Raw genomic sequence first — 15,714 nt, 5'->3', positions numbered from 1 at the left:
AAACAGGTTTTCCCATCACAAAATATGACATGTTTAACAGATGTGGGTCACACCTCAGGAGAGGCCACCAGCAGCATCAACACATATTCTAAATGAGGAATAGGCCACATATACATTCACATTAATGGGATATTGCTCCTGAGACACTGATATGCAAGTTATCGCCACCTTCCTAAAATATTGGGCAGTATCATACATAAGTTATCGCCTCCTTACACATAGATACATAGATCTATCAATCAGTATCTTGTATATCCTTACATACATCATAAATATATTGGGAAACATCACTCATTGCCTCCTTATATAGTGTACATAATATATATATTGGCTACTGTCATGCATAGGTCCTTCACCTCCTTACATATATCAAACACACTGGGCAGTATAATGCATAGGTCATCACCTCCTAACATACATATACTGGGTAACGTGCATCTTTCATCATTACTGCTATTACTGAGGATGACTGTATTTGACTACTACCAAAAATATACATGGTAGGAGGCTATGACACATGTATATGATTGATGTAGTTCATATACTGGGCAGTATCATACATACATGTAGCAGTCATAACCCAACTTCTGCCATAGCTGATGCCGCATGATATCTTATCACAGAATACAACAAAAACTAATGAAAAGTCACTGGACAAACATTTTTCATTGACTTGTTATTGGTTTTTGTTGTCTTCTGTGATAAGATATCACACTGCAGCAGATTAACCAATTGCAGAAGTTCAGATGAATTCTGCTACATCTGTAAGTCATCAACTCCTAACATACATATACAGAGTAGTGTCATACATGGGTCACCACCATATATACATGATACATATACTGGGTAGTATAAAATCTATTGGTCATTACATACATCATATACATACCAGACAGTATAATAACACATTGGTCAGTATTATACATAGGTCATCACCTCCTTACATACATATACCAGACAGTATAATACATAGGTTATTACCTCCTTACATACATCATACATATCCCAGACAGTATATAAACATGTTGCTCATCACCTCCTTACATACATATCTCATACAGTATAATAATACATTGGTCATCACCTCCTTACATACATCATACATATACTGGGCAGTATAATACATTGGTCATCACCTCCTTACATACATCATACATATGCTGGGCTGTATAATACATTGGTCATCACCTCCTTACATACATCATACATATACTGGGCAGTATAATACATTGGTCATCACCTCCTTACATACATCATACATATGCTGGGCTGTATAATACATTGGTCATCACCTCCTTACATACATCATACATATACTGGGCAGAATAATACATAAGTCATCACCTCCTTACATACATCATACATATACTGGGCAGTATAATACATTAATACATTGGTCATCACCTCCTTACATACATCATACATATATTGGGCAGTATAATACATTGGTCATCACCTCCTTACATACATCATACATATACTGGGCAGTATAATACATTGGTCATCACCTCCTTACATACATCATACATATACTGGGCAGAATAATACATTGGTCATCACCTCCTTACATACATCATATATCTATTGGGCAGTATAATACATAGGTCATCACCTCCTTACATACATCATACATATACCAGACAGATTTAAACATGTTGGACATCACCTACTTAGATACATATACCAGACAGTATAATAATAGATAGGTCATTGCCTCCTTACACACATCATACATATACTGGGCAGTATAATAATACATAGGTCATTGCCTCCTTACATACATCATACATATACCAGACAGTATAATACATTGGTCATCACCTCCTTACACACATCATACATATACTGGGCAGTATAATAATACATAGGTCATTGCCTCCTTACACACATCATACATATACTGGGCAGTATAACACATAGGTCATTACCTCCTTATATACATCACATCTAGGCAGTATCCTATACACCCTATGACTCTCTTGCTAGTCTGACTGTATAGAATGAATGGCTCAGAGCCTCCTGGGTCTGTGAGGGGCCATGACATCTGGAGAGGCTGCCGGCAGACAAGCTGGGCCAATAAGACAGCTGAGTGACGTGCAGACCCCGCTCCCCTCCTGACAGGCCGCCCCGGTACATGGATTATACATATCCCGCCTGTCACCGTGTACAGTATACAGCACTGTTTACACACTAGTCACAGGGTGACAGCCGTGCAGGGCACATATGACCACTGCCGCCCGCCCCGCACATGCCCTATGGCACTGACTCGGTACGTACCCACCTGTGGGGGGCGCAAGTGTGCAGCTGCAGGGGTCGCTTGTTGCAGGGGAGATCGGGGTCCTTGCAGCAGGGGAGAAGCAGCCACTCCTTGCAGGTTGATGATGCGTTCTTCTCAGCAGCATCACAGCCACAGCACAGATTCCTGCTACGCCCCCTGACGTCACTGGCCCCGCCCCCAGAGCGGCGGCTGCTGCTGCGGGGTGTCTGGGGACTGGGCTGTATTGTGTGTTGTTGTACTGGAGAGTCCTCCACAGGGACCAGGCCAGGAGGGTCACCTCCATACAAGGCCCTCACTGCATAGTGTGCTTCTTATACACAGATACCCTGTAACACCTACTGGAAGGGAGATGGAAGCCCTGTGTACAGCAGGCTCATGTATGCAAATGACTAGCTGCTGCTACCCTGGAGAATACTGAGGTATATACAGTAACAGCATGGCATTTATCATATAGCATTAACTCCTACTGGCAGAAAGACCAAGATAACTCCTACTGGCAAATACTATATAATTAAAGGCACTGAAACCTTAGCAAGAAGCTTTGTTCTCTTCAAGACATGGAATTCACTTTGGCTTGCAGGAACATCAGTAGGGAATGAACTTCAGGGCAGTTTCCCATTGGAAAGAAGTTGGTGAGAGGCAGATAGCTGCACAGAAGATGTGCCAAAGCTCATTTAAGGTGAATATAAACGCTGTCAACATACCCTTGGGTTCCCTTAACTTTTTTTTCGCTTTAAAAAAAATGCTGTGAATTTCTTGCATCTTGAAATGCAGTCTACCTGCATATTTCAGTCAAGGGCATACAACATACAAGGTGTACGGAAAGTAAGTACACAAAATCAAAGGGTGGACTATAGCCGGTACATGAAGCGTTTTTTTTATTAATGAACATGTGACCGGAAATGCCCCATTGTGGCAGCGCTGCAGGTAGACCCACACAGTGAGTGTAAGCTTGTAATAGTGAATGTAGCAGTAATTCTTGTGGGGACATGTCAAGTCCGTTGTGTACACAACAACTGTGCCAACCCACGAAGAGCTCGTGAACCGCATCCAGGATGCGGTCATTGCAGTGAGGGCCACGCCAGGACCGGGTCTGTGACTGGGCGCGTCAAGCCATCTCCCAGCATTGCACTGCTTGCATCGAGGCAGGCGACCAGCACTTTGAGCAATTCTTGTAATAAGTAACAGTGATTAAACTGATTTCCAATTAAAGCGCTCTCTCCTTTCACATGGCACAGCGAGGGATAGGAAACCGACATCTCGGACTACCTGCAGCACCACAATGGTGCATTTCCTGTCACATGTTCATTAAAGAGAACACAAAACGACACCGAGCAAACCAATGATAGTATAGTATTTTTGTATAACGATCTAATATATAGACAAAAAAAAGATTAATAGACCAGATGGCCTCTCACCTGCTCCGGTTGTGACAATTGCGTTCAAAACCACGTTTAGAGCTTTGCCATAATGGGCTGAAAGAGTAGATGGAGGGGGCAGCACGCCTTATATCCACCGGTAAACCAAAAGGAACCCGGGAACAACAATGGAGAAAGAAGAAAGAATATTGGCGGCGCTCACTGATCGAAAACAGGTCCTTTTATTGGAGAACAATAGGCACAATGCTAAAAACACCAAAGCGTTTCGGATTCCACTTGGCCCTTTCTCAAGTGCATAAACTTAATCTCCTGAAAGTTAAAATACGGCATAGGATTGAGAAACATCATGTTGATGTCTTTCAGAATTGTCATCATGCCCACACACTTAACTTTTGAAATCCTCCACCTGCACGCTGTGGCATTATTAAGATTGGCACGTGTCAGAATGGAGATTTACGCCAGTTAGGAACTTTCATAGATTTCATGCCAGAAATCCAGTGTGAGTTGTAATAAATATGTCGGACTGAGTTGATCCAGCTCTGCAGCAATTGCCACATAAAAAGTGTGTGAGCAAGGCACAGAATGGTGGTGTGTTGGGCCTTGTGCCAAAGATACAACACATTTTACACATGTATGATGTAAGATGTGTTTACACTGTTGTACATGCTAGTGTACACAGCTTGTATTGTTTTGCACACAAATTGAGTGCCAAAGTCATTTATACTACTCGCATATGAAGCAAGTTCTAGCGCAGTTTAAGATTATCTAGTCTAACTGTGTAAAATTTAGTAGTTTACCTGCCCCGCAGTGGACATGTGAGGAAATTCAGGAGTGAGGGGCACAGTGGACATGCCTGAAAGTCAATGACAGTAACGTGGTTGGTCACAGGCAGTGGGAAGGTGGTGATTTAGTGTTGGGATGTGGGGCCCTTCTGGCCATTATAAACACCCCAACTAGAGATTGGGATTTCAATTGCATATAGCACATCGTTGGATGACTACGCGAGATTGAAGACGAGGAGAAGATGCAGTGGGAGCGAACAGGAATCATTAAAGAGGACCTTTCATCAGATTGGGCACAGGCAGTTCTATATACTGCTGGAAAGCTGACAGTGCGCTGAATTCAGCGCACTGTTGGCTTTCCTGATCTGTGCCCCGGATAAAGCGCTATCGGTCCCGGTACCGTAGCTCTTTACAGTCAGAAGGACGTTTCTGACACTTAGCTAGGGACGCCCTTTTGCCCAGAAGCGCCTATCGCGCTGTACTGTGTGAGCGGAGAGGAACTCCCCCCTCCCTCTGCTCACACAGCTCGTCCATAGGCGAGTATTAGCAGGAGAGGGGAGTTCCTCCCCGCTCCACAGTACAGCGCGATAGGCGCTGCTGAGCAGAAGGGCGTCCCTGGCTAACTGTCAGAAACGCCCTTCTGACTATAAAGCGCTACGGTACCGGGGCGATAGCGCTTTACCCAGGGCACAGATCGGGAAAGCCGACAGTGCGCTGAATTCAGCACACTGTCAGTTTTCCAGCAGTATATAACACTGCCTGTGCCCAATCTGATGAAAGGTCCTCTTTAATGGGCGGCGAGCAGTTGATGACGCTGGTGTGCTCAGAGCACAGGGGGAACACCTCCCCAAGCATAATCTGTATATGAGAAGTAACACTCAGGTGAATGGGCCTTGTCGGCAGGGGCTCCAGAGCTGCGTTATCTGAGCACATAGAGAGCGATAGTAAGGATCAACTGCTGTTTATTTTTTCTCTTTAATCTGTGGTACTGCCACATTTTCTTTTTTACCAACATACTAAAGAACTCTCTCTTTCCTGGAATAGCATACTCTGATAAGAGGGCCCCAAAAAAATCCCCCTTGAATTGTGCATGTTCCCCTTAAACACTCTAATTAGGGCAGGGCATGGCATAGAAAATCTAAAAGAAATGGTTCTACCTTTCAAATGTTGTATTTGCTACTGTTTTTCATGTGTGTGATGAAGCCCTCTACAGTTGCAGTACACAAACTGAGGGACGCACCACTCGGAAATAGAGAAAAGACACCAATAAAGTAGAAAACATATTTAATCTAGGGAACAATAATCAGCAATTATCAAGCAACAACACATTTTCTTTAATGTCCATTTTATTAAGAATGAATGATTACCAAGCTTAACAATGGACCCGGATAATGCTCCCCACCACTTTCCATTCCAGGGGGAGCGGAGTCACAGCAGGACAAATCTTCACTGTGCAGAACAGTGCTTCAAAACAAAGCCAGGATACTGCAGGATTCAGATCATCTTCCTCACTTCAGTAGCCCTTTCTTCCACGGAAACGTGCTCTGTTGTCTAACTATGTAAAACAAGAATAAGACATCAGAAATGAAAGGAACAAACCACTTAAAAAAAAAAAAAAAAAATCTGCTGCAGGCTGAAAAGAATTTATTTCAGGAGCATATTGGAGATAAGTCATCACTTTAAGCGTTTATTCATATGACTTAAAGCAATGAAAATCCATAGGGTAGTCAAACATAATTTTTTTTTTTTTTTTTTTTTTTTTTAACGGTCCATGAAAAATAAGTCATGCCCCGTTTCTAACTTTCAAGTTATATCATGGTTATGTGAATAAGCCTCAAGTGATAGGTTCTGGATGGGTTCAGAACCTAATGGAAGGATATGTTTATAGGATTTATCTGCATCTACTCCAAACTGAACCCATCACAGAAATCAGTAGAAGCGAAGACACTAGACACAAAGCCTTAAGGCTCCGTTCCCACGGAGTAACGCGCCGCACATTCAGACACGTATACACGTGTCAGAGTGTGAGCGCTCAAAACAGATCCCATTCACTTCAATGTGTGCCGGCTCACGCGCGCCACACATTGAAATCAATGGGTTAAAAAGCCTCCCATTGATTTCAATGTGCAGCGCCCGTAAGCCGGCACACATTGAGGGGAGGGGAGAGAGTGCGGCGCCTTCCCTTCTGCGTTGTTTTCTCTCAGTTTTTTTCTTTCATTAAAAGATTGCAGCGGTTGACCACAGCTACACTATCATCTACAGGTAATAATTTATGCATGTGTGCAGCGCCGGCCACTAGGAATAACGTGTACGACCCTTCATAACCTGACAGTCAATATAGTGCAAACCTTAACTGCACGGCAGTAGGAGAGTAATCTCTGTGTACATCACAGGATACGGGTGTACTGGTTATACACTTGAGAAAGGGGTACTCCCCGAAACGCTCTTTTGAATGCGTCGTGTGTAAAGAATTCCAACAAAGTGCATGTTCAATTCAACATCTCTGGAGTAGCGCAGTTTTCATCCATTGGTCAAGTGTTCTTCCCAAATATGGTTTGAGGATCCTTGGACCTGGCCAAGAAGCAAGGGGATTATGGTTCAGACGACAGACAAAGAAGTCTACATCGGACATGTCTACTGGGAGCACGACTGGAGGAAGATCTTCTGGTGAAGCGACCACTCGCCCTGGTCAAGCTTTTCTCGACTTAGGTAGTCTGCCGCCCAATTGTCCATGCCTGGAATGTGGACCGCCGTTAGAGCTGGAAGGCATCTGGCATAGCCATACGGCTCCTAGTGCCCCCCTGATGGTTCAAATAAGCGACCACAGTGGAGTTGTCAGTCTAGACTTTGACCAGACACCCCTGGAGGAGAGAGGTCCAATGAGACAAGGCTAAGAAGCTGCCCTCAGTTCCAGAAGGCTGATTTGGAGGAAAGTTTTAGCTTTGGACCACAGAACCTAAATGTTCAAGGCACCGAAAACCGCAACCCAGAAAGACTGCCTTCCATGATCACCTGCCAATGGAGGGGGAAAACAAAGACCTTCCTTGAGGGATTCTTGGGAATGAGAGCCACCAAAAAAAAAAAAAACTCTCGACGAACCTGGGGAGGCAGGAGAATCAGATGGTCAAGGCTGGACGAAGACTTGCCCCAGTGGGCGGGAATCACCAATTCACCAGGGGACGAGAGTGGAACTAAGCAAAGGGGATGGCATCAAAGATGGAAGCCATCTTTTCCTGGATCCAAATGCAGAACCGAAGAGAGCACAAGGAGTTCTTCTTAAGGTGGGACACACCGAATCCGAGGGTCAGGATCTTGGACTCCAAGAAGAGCATCATGCCCTGGTGCATATCAAGGATCATGCCCAGGAATTCCAGGTGCTGAGAAGGCACAAGGCAGGATTGCTCCTTTTTGCTGAGCCAGACGAACCAGTGAAGGAGGTTCAAAATGATCTGCAAGCTGGTCAGATTGTCTGTCTTGGCAGAAGCTTTCACCAATAGGTTGCCCAAATATGGAATTACGTCAACTCCTCTGGAATGGAGGACAACCATGATGGAATGCTATCACCTTCGTAAACACATTTGCAAGGGAGTAGAACTCGGAGTAGCCGGTCAACACCACTTCTCAGACCCAGGCGTCATCGATGCTGGCAAGCCAGATCTCCAGGAAGGAGAGAAGTTGCCCATCTACCAGGGAGCCTCGAGTGGGGGGGAAGACATTCATACAAAAGAGGGCTTGGAAGAGGAAAGTCTGGAGGACCTGGTGTGGGACTGCCAGGCAAGTCTGGGCTTGAAAGAGGGCTACTTTGAAGCATTCATGATTTGAGAGACGAGACATTGTCCTGGAGGAGGGCTTCATTGGAGAAACACTTCTTGAGCTGTTTGGCCTAGGAAATGCAGGCCTTGCTGACCAAAGAAGCAGCAAAGGAAGGCCGCAGGATCCGCTAAAAGCAGAATACTGAACACTTGGAGACGCACTGGTCTAAGAAAGGAAAGAGAATGTCTAACATCTGTGGGGAATCCTTCAGGTAGATGCTTGTAGCAGTGCAGGAAACAGGGACACAGACACTGGATTGCACACAAGTTCAGGCTTTATTCACAAGAGATTCTCACACTCACCTTATCTGCGGTCTTCAGGCACTACAGGGTCATCCCTTCGGTGGACTTTACACACAGTAGTGGATCACCAACATTCCACATAATGATACTATGAGTGGGGACTGGGGGACTGGTGAGGCGCTCATAGCAGAGGTACGACTAGTGTGGTGTACATGCTGAACACCCAGGTGCACCATAAAGAAAAATAAAAAAATAAAAACAATCCAAGACAGAGAGACGTGAGTGAGGTCGTGTCTGCCTCCTATGGACACTAAGCTAAAACTGCTTAGCATAGTGTCCGTGGAGAGAGTATAGCCCAGAGACGGAGCCGACATCTTTTGGTAATCTTAGTGTCAGCCTCCTATTGGCCAGGTCAATACCCATGGTGCTGTGTCCTCCAATGAAATAACCTAGATATAAACTATATTTCTAGCTTAATTTTGTCAATTAAATCAATAGGTTTGTGATTTTGCTAAGTAAGGAAAGTCGTTTCACACAGTCCTGTAGAAAAATAAATCTGCCAAACTTATATGAGTGCGGCTTAGCTGAAATGAAATCTTAATAACAATTCAGTTCAATTGAACCATGTCAATCCAGTAATCCACCAAAAATGGCAGTGAGAAACAGTCTCTAAGCCCCTGTTGGTCAAAGCACATACAAAGTATGATGTTCTAGATGCACAGTAAAGAGTTTTGTTTTTTTTTTCCAGTTTGGTGCTACAGAGAACAGTTCAGTTTTGATGACTTTCCATGAAAGCAAGTGACTGATATAATCAAGCAAAGAGTACTCAGATAGACAATGGACTGTCTGCAGTGAGTGCAAAAACATACTGTATAACGACTGCACTTACTATTGATCTTTTACATTCAAAGAAGGAAACCTGCAGAGCTTTGCAATGGCCTTCCTTCAGACACTCCTTGGGGGTCTTTCCTTCCTGTACAAGACAATGTTAAGGATAATTAACAAAAAAAATAATAGGTCAATATCTATGTTCATATTACTTATAGAATGTGAGCATTTTGTCACACATAGCACAGTAAAAGTGACATATAAATACAGACATGGATTATACATGTACAGGTGTCTCATTTGGTCAACTTCTTATCATTTTTTACACCCCATAACAATTAAAGGGATCCTATCATTAAAACTGAATTTTTTTCTGCCTACCATGTAGGAATAGCCTTAAGAAAGCTATTCTTCTCCCACCTTTAGATGTCTTCTCCACACCGCCATTTGGTATATAATCTGGTTTTCGTCGGCATGCAAATTTGTTCTCTTGCAGCACTGGAGGCAGTCCTCAGTGCTCAAACAGCACTTGGGGCTTCCCCAATGCTACCAAAGGAATCTCCAGCGCCGCCTCCATCTTCTTTAGGAACGGGTCTTCTTCGCGTCTTCTTCCGGCGGTGGCTTCAAACTTCTAGGCCTTGGGCAGCCGACTGCGTATGCCTGTCGGCCACAAGTGAATGGCCACTTACACAGTAACAAGAAAATGGCCGCTTACACTTACTGTATAAGCAGCCATTTTCTTGTGGCTGACGGGCATGCGCAGTCGGCTTTGTCCTAGGCCAAAGCCTAGAAGTTTGAAGCCACCGCTGGAAGAAGACACCAAGACGACTCGTTCCTGAAAAAGATGGAGGTGGCGCTGGAGATTTCTCTCGCAGCATTGGGGACACCTCCAGTGCTGTTTGAGTGCTGAGGTCCACCCCCACTGCTGCAAGAGAACTCATTTGCATACCGATGAAAACCGGATTATATACCGAACAGCGGCACGGAGAAGACATCTAAAGGTAGGAGAAGAATAGCCTTTCTTAAGGCTATTCCTACGTGGTAAGAAGAAAAAATTCAGTTTTAATGATAGGATCACTTTAACTTATCACAGACAATGCAGCCACTGGAGTTTCCTATCATTTTCAGGGAAGCTGTCACTGCATACTTCTCCTGCAATGATGCTACAGATCAAATATGTATTAACCTGTGCCCACTGTAATAGTAAGGAATCATGTAAGATTAAGTTTGAATTTTTGGTACAAAATATAATGTTATTCTTGGTACAAACGATCAAAATGTTATTTTTTAAGACAAATGGAGGTATATATAAATAAACAACAAACTGTACAAAAGCACACAAAAAAAGTGTGAATAAGATCATCAGAAATTCACATGAACCATGTGCATAAAAACTGTCCCAAATGTGGAGGGTAGAGAAAGATGTACAGGGATTTGATGGCCTGCCTTACAGCGTTGACCGCCACAGATCACAAAGTGATGACATACTGTATTGGTCTGATGGAGTCATCTCATAGTTCCTAAAACTATTAATTAACTTATAACAAAAGGGATATGAAATAAGTCTATTGTCCATTTGAGCCCTCCCCCTAAAAAAAAGGAGAAACCTTTGAAGTGCAATCCAGTGATTGACAAAACAAGGGCTCACAGAAAAAAATATTCACTTTTTATTTGATTAGAAAGAAACAATAATTATAAAGTGAAATGCTGAAATGGCAGTAAATAATAATAGGGCATTTAGATATTATAAATACATCCTATTCATCTACCGTACATACTGGAACAGGAGCTTACAAGACAGTAGTGACATACAGAAATGAAAGCTAATAAAAGCAGAAGTGCTGCACAATGTACAGTAAGGAGATAGCTGCCAGTTTTGGTCACAGCCATCAATAGAGAAGTGGCTGTGTATGTAAAGTCATTCTACACTGCAATGAAGGAGAAATGTACAACTTCTCAGAAATAAAAGGTTACATTGATGGAACACCCCACATAGGAGATTCTATCCAAGACACCGCATTAACCTGTTTATTGTGGTTATAGAGGTCACACCGAGTAATTATTAAAATAGAAATTCCTTACCAGACTTCTGTGTGATCATTCATACTTAAGGTACTCAATGGTGTCCCAGGATTCTGTTCACTGGTAAAGACACTGCACCATGGTGAACAGGCTCGCCACCATTGGATACAGCTTTTGTTAGTTTTAGGATGTTTATGTATAAGCTCACTAATGGTGTCCACCACTATTATTATTCACTATAATGACACTGCTTTGTGAGTTAGGTTTCGTGACAATGCATGATGAGGCATGATAAGATGCATAGGGACAGGGGAGTGTCATTGATATTATAGGGGCAGTTCCGGTAATGCCATTGTATGGGCAGTGCAAGGGACACTTTGGTCCTAATGCAAGTAGAGGGATAGACCTAATTGGCTGCCTTTACTAATGGTGGATCACAAACAAACAAGTTAATAGAATCCTTGTGCCCCATTGAGTATAAATGATCATACAAAACTCTGGTAAGAACTTTACATTTTATTCATTGCTCGGAGCGACATCTACATCTACAAGAAAGCGATTTATGTGATGTGTTGGATAGAATCTCCTTTTAGGAAATTTTGTCATCTGGTTTGTTGAATTGAATTTTTTTATTTTGTTGTTTGGTCATTTTCCAATAGTATGATTACAAGTTAAATTTTATCCACAGCATTTGTTAACTTGTACAATATTAGGTGGCTGGAACCCTCTGCTGTATGGGGTCTTGCTATTTAAGATTATATAGTAAAGAAATATTACCAGAAGGGTGACACCACTGAAAACTGTTCAGTACTTGTCAGAAAAGTCCAGCATGTTCAAATTCCCATAGGTTGAACCCCATACACATTACATTATCAGAAAATGGGCCTGCCCAGTACTGTCACAGCATCACATCAAATACTAAACCTCCACTGGTAGCCACCTAAGCAGAAAATATATTAGCTTGTTAAACAAATTTTCTGGTGCTAAAATATTGATGACCTACTCTAACAATAAGTCATCCATTTAAGATCAGGGCGGCCTGACATCTCACAATTATTTATTACTAGAGATGAGCGAGTACTAGTCGAACCTGCCGTTTTGAATAGCACGCTCCCATAGGAATGAATGGACGCCGGCGAACAGGGGGTTAAGCGGTCGGACGCCGGCACAGGCTGCGTGCCGGCTATGTCCATTCATTCCTATGGGAGCATGCTATTCGAAACGGCAGTTTTGAATAGTATTCGCTCATCTCTATTTATTACGCTTACTTGTATAGTGCCATCATATTCTGCAGCCCTTTATGCAATCCCACTGTTCAGCTGTACCCAAGAGCTCATACATAGAGAATGGAGTAGGAAGAGACAGCTCTGTTCTCTGAGCAGCGGCCGCACAGGTTACTGCAGATCAGATCACAGTGTAATAGGACATGTTTTTTTTTCTTCAACAATAATAGTATCTTAGTGATGTGATATAAAAGTCTTACTGATCAGTTTATATGTATTTCTTGTTGTACATCTATAGGAGGTTCACTATGTAGTTGTGTATGTATTTCTGTATACCATACTGGTCAGTAGAAAAACATTACTCCAAATTCCTGTACTATAAAAACTATACGCCTATTGTTTTAGTTAATCTTGGCTGGAATCCTAAGGGGACGTTCATGCTACCACCACTGTTTGCCACTGGGGTTTCCGTCCTAAACCCCGGTGAAACTGGACAAGGAACGGCTTCCCGGCAGTCAGTTTTAAAACCCATTCATTTGAATGGGTTTTTAAAGGTAACCGCTGGTGTCCTTATGCAGCCTCTCCGCCTGGAAACCATTATTTTTGCACTGAAACTAAATTCCTGCATGTACAACTTTATGTCCGTGAAAAAAAAAAAAAAAAAAAACAGTTTCCAGGCGGAGAGGAGGAATATGGACACTGGTGGTTACCTTTAAGCGTGAGTTCACATGGAGTAAAGTGCCGCGTGATGTGGCACGCAGACGCCGTGTGAGATTTTGCGGGCCGTATACGCTCCCATTGATTTCAATGGGAGCCGGGATCGTATACGTGGCGCTATTTTGCGGCCGCAAAATCACGGCCTCAAAATAGTGCCGTGTATACGATCCCGGCTCCCATTGAAATCAATGGGAGCGTATACGGCCTGCAAAATCTCACGCGGCGTCTGCATGCCACATCACGTGGCACTTTACTCTGTGTGAACTCACCCTAAAGGAGTATTCCCATAACTCTTGTTCTGCAGTATGCAGGCTCTGTGCTCTCTTCACTTCCCAGATTTCTCAGCACATTGGTGGGCGGGGTATCACTTGCTCTGCTATGTTTGCAGTCAGTAATGAGGGATTGGTTGTAAATGCATTACCACAGTATAAAGCTGATGTGGAAACTGATGTAGCAGGCTGGATTTGAGTCAGCTTGCATTACATACAGAGGTAAAGGACTCCTTATCTCAGCCCAGCCCTTATCAGCCAAATTCAATTAAACCGGCTGATACGTGGAAGAGCTGAAGATAGACAGCACAGTAATCCCAAAGCTCTCACCTCCCCCCTATCTCAGGAGCTCAGTTGCTTGTCAGCCTCTCCCTACCCCCCTGAGGGCAGGCAGCTACTTCACTTGGGAAATGAGCAGATAAGCCCAGTGGCCATAGAAAGGCAGGTGTCAACAATGAAATTAATAAATTAAGATAGCGGCCAAACAAAGCAGTTTTGATGAAGCAATGTATTTAGGAAAAGTCTTAAAGGGGTTGTCCCGTCACAAGGATCCTATCTATAATGCTTATTAATGTGAATGTAAGACTTTTCCTAAATACATTGCTTCAGCAAAACTGCTTTGTTTGGCCACTATCTCACTTTATTAATTTTTTTGTGGCCACAGCCCTGACCTAGCTACTCCTGAGTCAAGTGATGTATCTGCTGCTCTGAGGGGGGAGGGAGGAGGGGCTAAGTGCACGGGAGCGAGCCTGGAGGGGGGGGGGGGGTAGTTTACCCTTTGGGGGAAGGGGCCGCCAATACAGGGTTAGACGCCGGCACAGGTGAAGCCAGCAACATCTCTATGCTTCTGCCCTGCATGAAGACAGCAGCGGCAGAAGCGATGCTGTTCCGCTCCGGGGTCACATATGCAAAGCCAAGCGGCGAGATGCCGCCGGCCCTGCATGCAAGCTCATACACCCGTCTAACCTTCACAATGCGAATACAGACCCGCAGGGTGTCGGGTCTGTATTTGCACTGTGAAGGCTAGACTGGTGTATGATCGCGCACGCAGGGCCGGCGGCATCTCGCCGCTTGGCTTTGCATATGTGACCCCGCCCACCAATGACGAAACAAAGCCGGAAGACAGAAGATTTTAAAGGAACGAAGACGGGTGAGTATGCAACGTGGGAATACCCCTTTAAATCCACATAAACTAGCAGTATAGATAGGATCCTTGTGATGGAACAACCCCTTTAAAAACCCATTTCAAATGAATGGGTTTTAAAGCTGACCGCCGGCAAGCCGTCCCCTGTCCAGTTTCCCTGGGGCTTAGAACAGAAACCCCAGGGCGGACAGCAGCGGAAGTGTGAACACCCCCTAAGAAAGAAGGATGTCCAGCCCCTCTGGAAGTCATGGAAAGATGGGTATATATTAATGAATGATATATAATGAGGCTCCCCAACCAGTGAGCTATTGAATCCTTTATAACCACAGGATATTATGATAGGTGTCCATTTTTTGTTTTGTAACAGACACTATCAGAACGGACATCCAACGGTAGTGTGAGCCCACCCTTACTCCTTCATAAACGGCTGACGCTCATGGTCAGTCAGAAGCAGTAAAGATCCTCTAATTCATTAAAAAGCCATTGATTGAATTCCTATGAAAGTGAATGAGTGACAATGTATTGTAATTACATAATACCAATATTTGTATCATTGAAATCAGTGATTGTATTTTGAGGCTGGTGTCAGTGAATCTTTCCCCACCATCCCTGGAAGCTGTGATATAGATTACTGTAGGTCAGGCATTGATGGATCTTCCTCAGCACTGTCACATGACTGGTCCCATATAAAGGACAGTATCAGTGATGACATACCAGGACACAGGTACTCTCCAACAGACAGCTCTTTAGATCCTCCTTCACCCCAGCACAAGGATGACCATCCTCCTCCTTGTCCTCATAATATTTTGGCATGGCTAATGTTCCGGTATGCAGCTACATCTGACACTTTACTGACTTTACATGGGCAGCGCCATGTTTGTCCCACAATGCAACGCGAGGATTTCTGTCACTGTCTAGAGCGCAAAACTACGTCATCACTGTGCGCAGCGATATAACACCACTCCGCTTCCTTGTAAAAATGGCCATTGAACCAAGCAGGAAGAACTACATTTCCCG

The 15,714-nt window shown here is 43.8% G+C and overlaps 2 protein-coding genes across 7 annotated transcripts in view; both read right to left on the bottom strand.

The window, feature by feature from the left end:
- The window catches only part of INPP4A (inositol polyphosphate-4-phosphatase type I A), a 528,838-nt gene that overhangs the window by 396,174 nt on the left and 116,950 nt on the right, over positions 1 to 15,714 (bottom strand). For 4 of the 6 annotated variants that reach the window (XR_012715090.1, XM_075265179.1, XM_075265182.1 and 1 more), the window contains exon 1: positions 2,278 to 2,431. The exons of 1 other annotated variant lie outside the window; for it this stretch is intronic. The gene's annotated coding sequence lies outside the window, so the exon portion shown is untranslated. Of the gene's footprint in view, positions 1 to 2,277; positions 2,432 to 15,714 lie in introns of those variants that run through there. One more of the 6 variants, XM_075265180.1, reaches the window with a different exon arrangement.
- COA5 (cytochrome c oxidase assembly factor 5) lies at positions 5,736 to 15,622 on the bottom strand. The gene is made up of 3 exons (XM_075262812.1): positions 15,412 to 15,622; positions 9,384 to 9,467; positions 5,736 to 5,994 (listed from the first exon to the last, which is right to left on the bottom strand). The coding sequence occupies exons 1-3, from the start codon at positions 15,508 to 15,510 to the stop codon at positions 5,953 to 5,955; spliced, it is 225 nt and encodes a 74-aa protein (XP_075118913.1). The 5' UTR covers positions 15,511 to 15,622; the 3' UTR covers positions 5,736 to 5,952.

The sequence above is a fragment of the Leptodactylus fuscus genome, chromosome 2, assembly GCF_031893055.1.
Source record: "Leptodactylus fuscus isolate aLepFus1 chromosome 2, aLepFus1.hap2, whole genome shotgun sequence".
NCBI lineage: Eukaryota > Metazoa > Chordata > Amphibia > Anura > Leptodactylidae > Leptodactylus > Leptodactylus fuscus.
The sequence above is the reverse complement of the archived record's forward strand: the minus strand, read 5'-3'. Positions and strand labels throughout refer to the sequence as shown.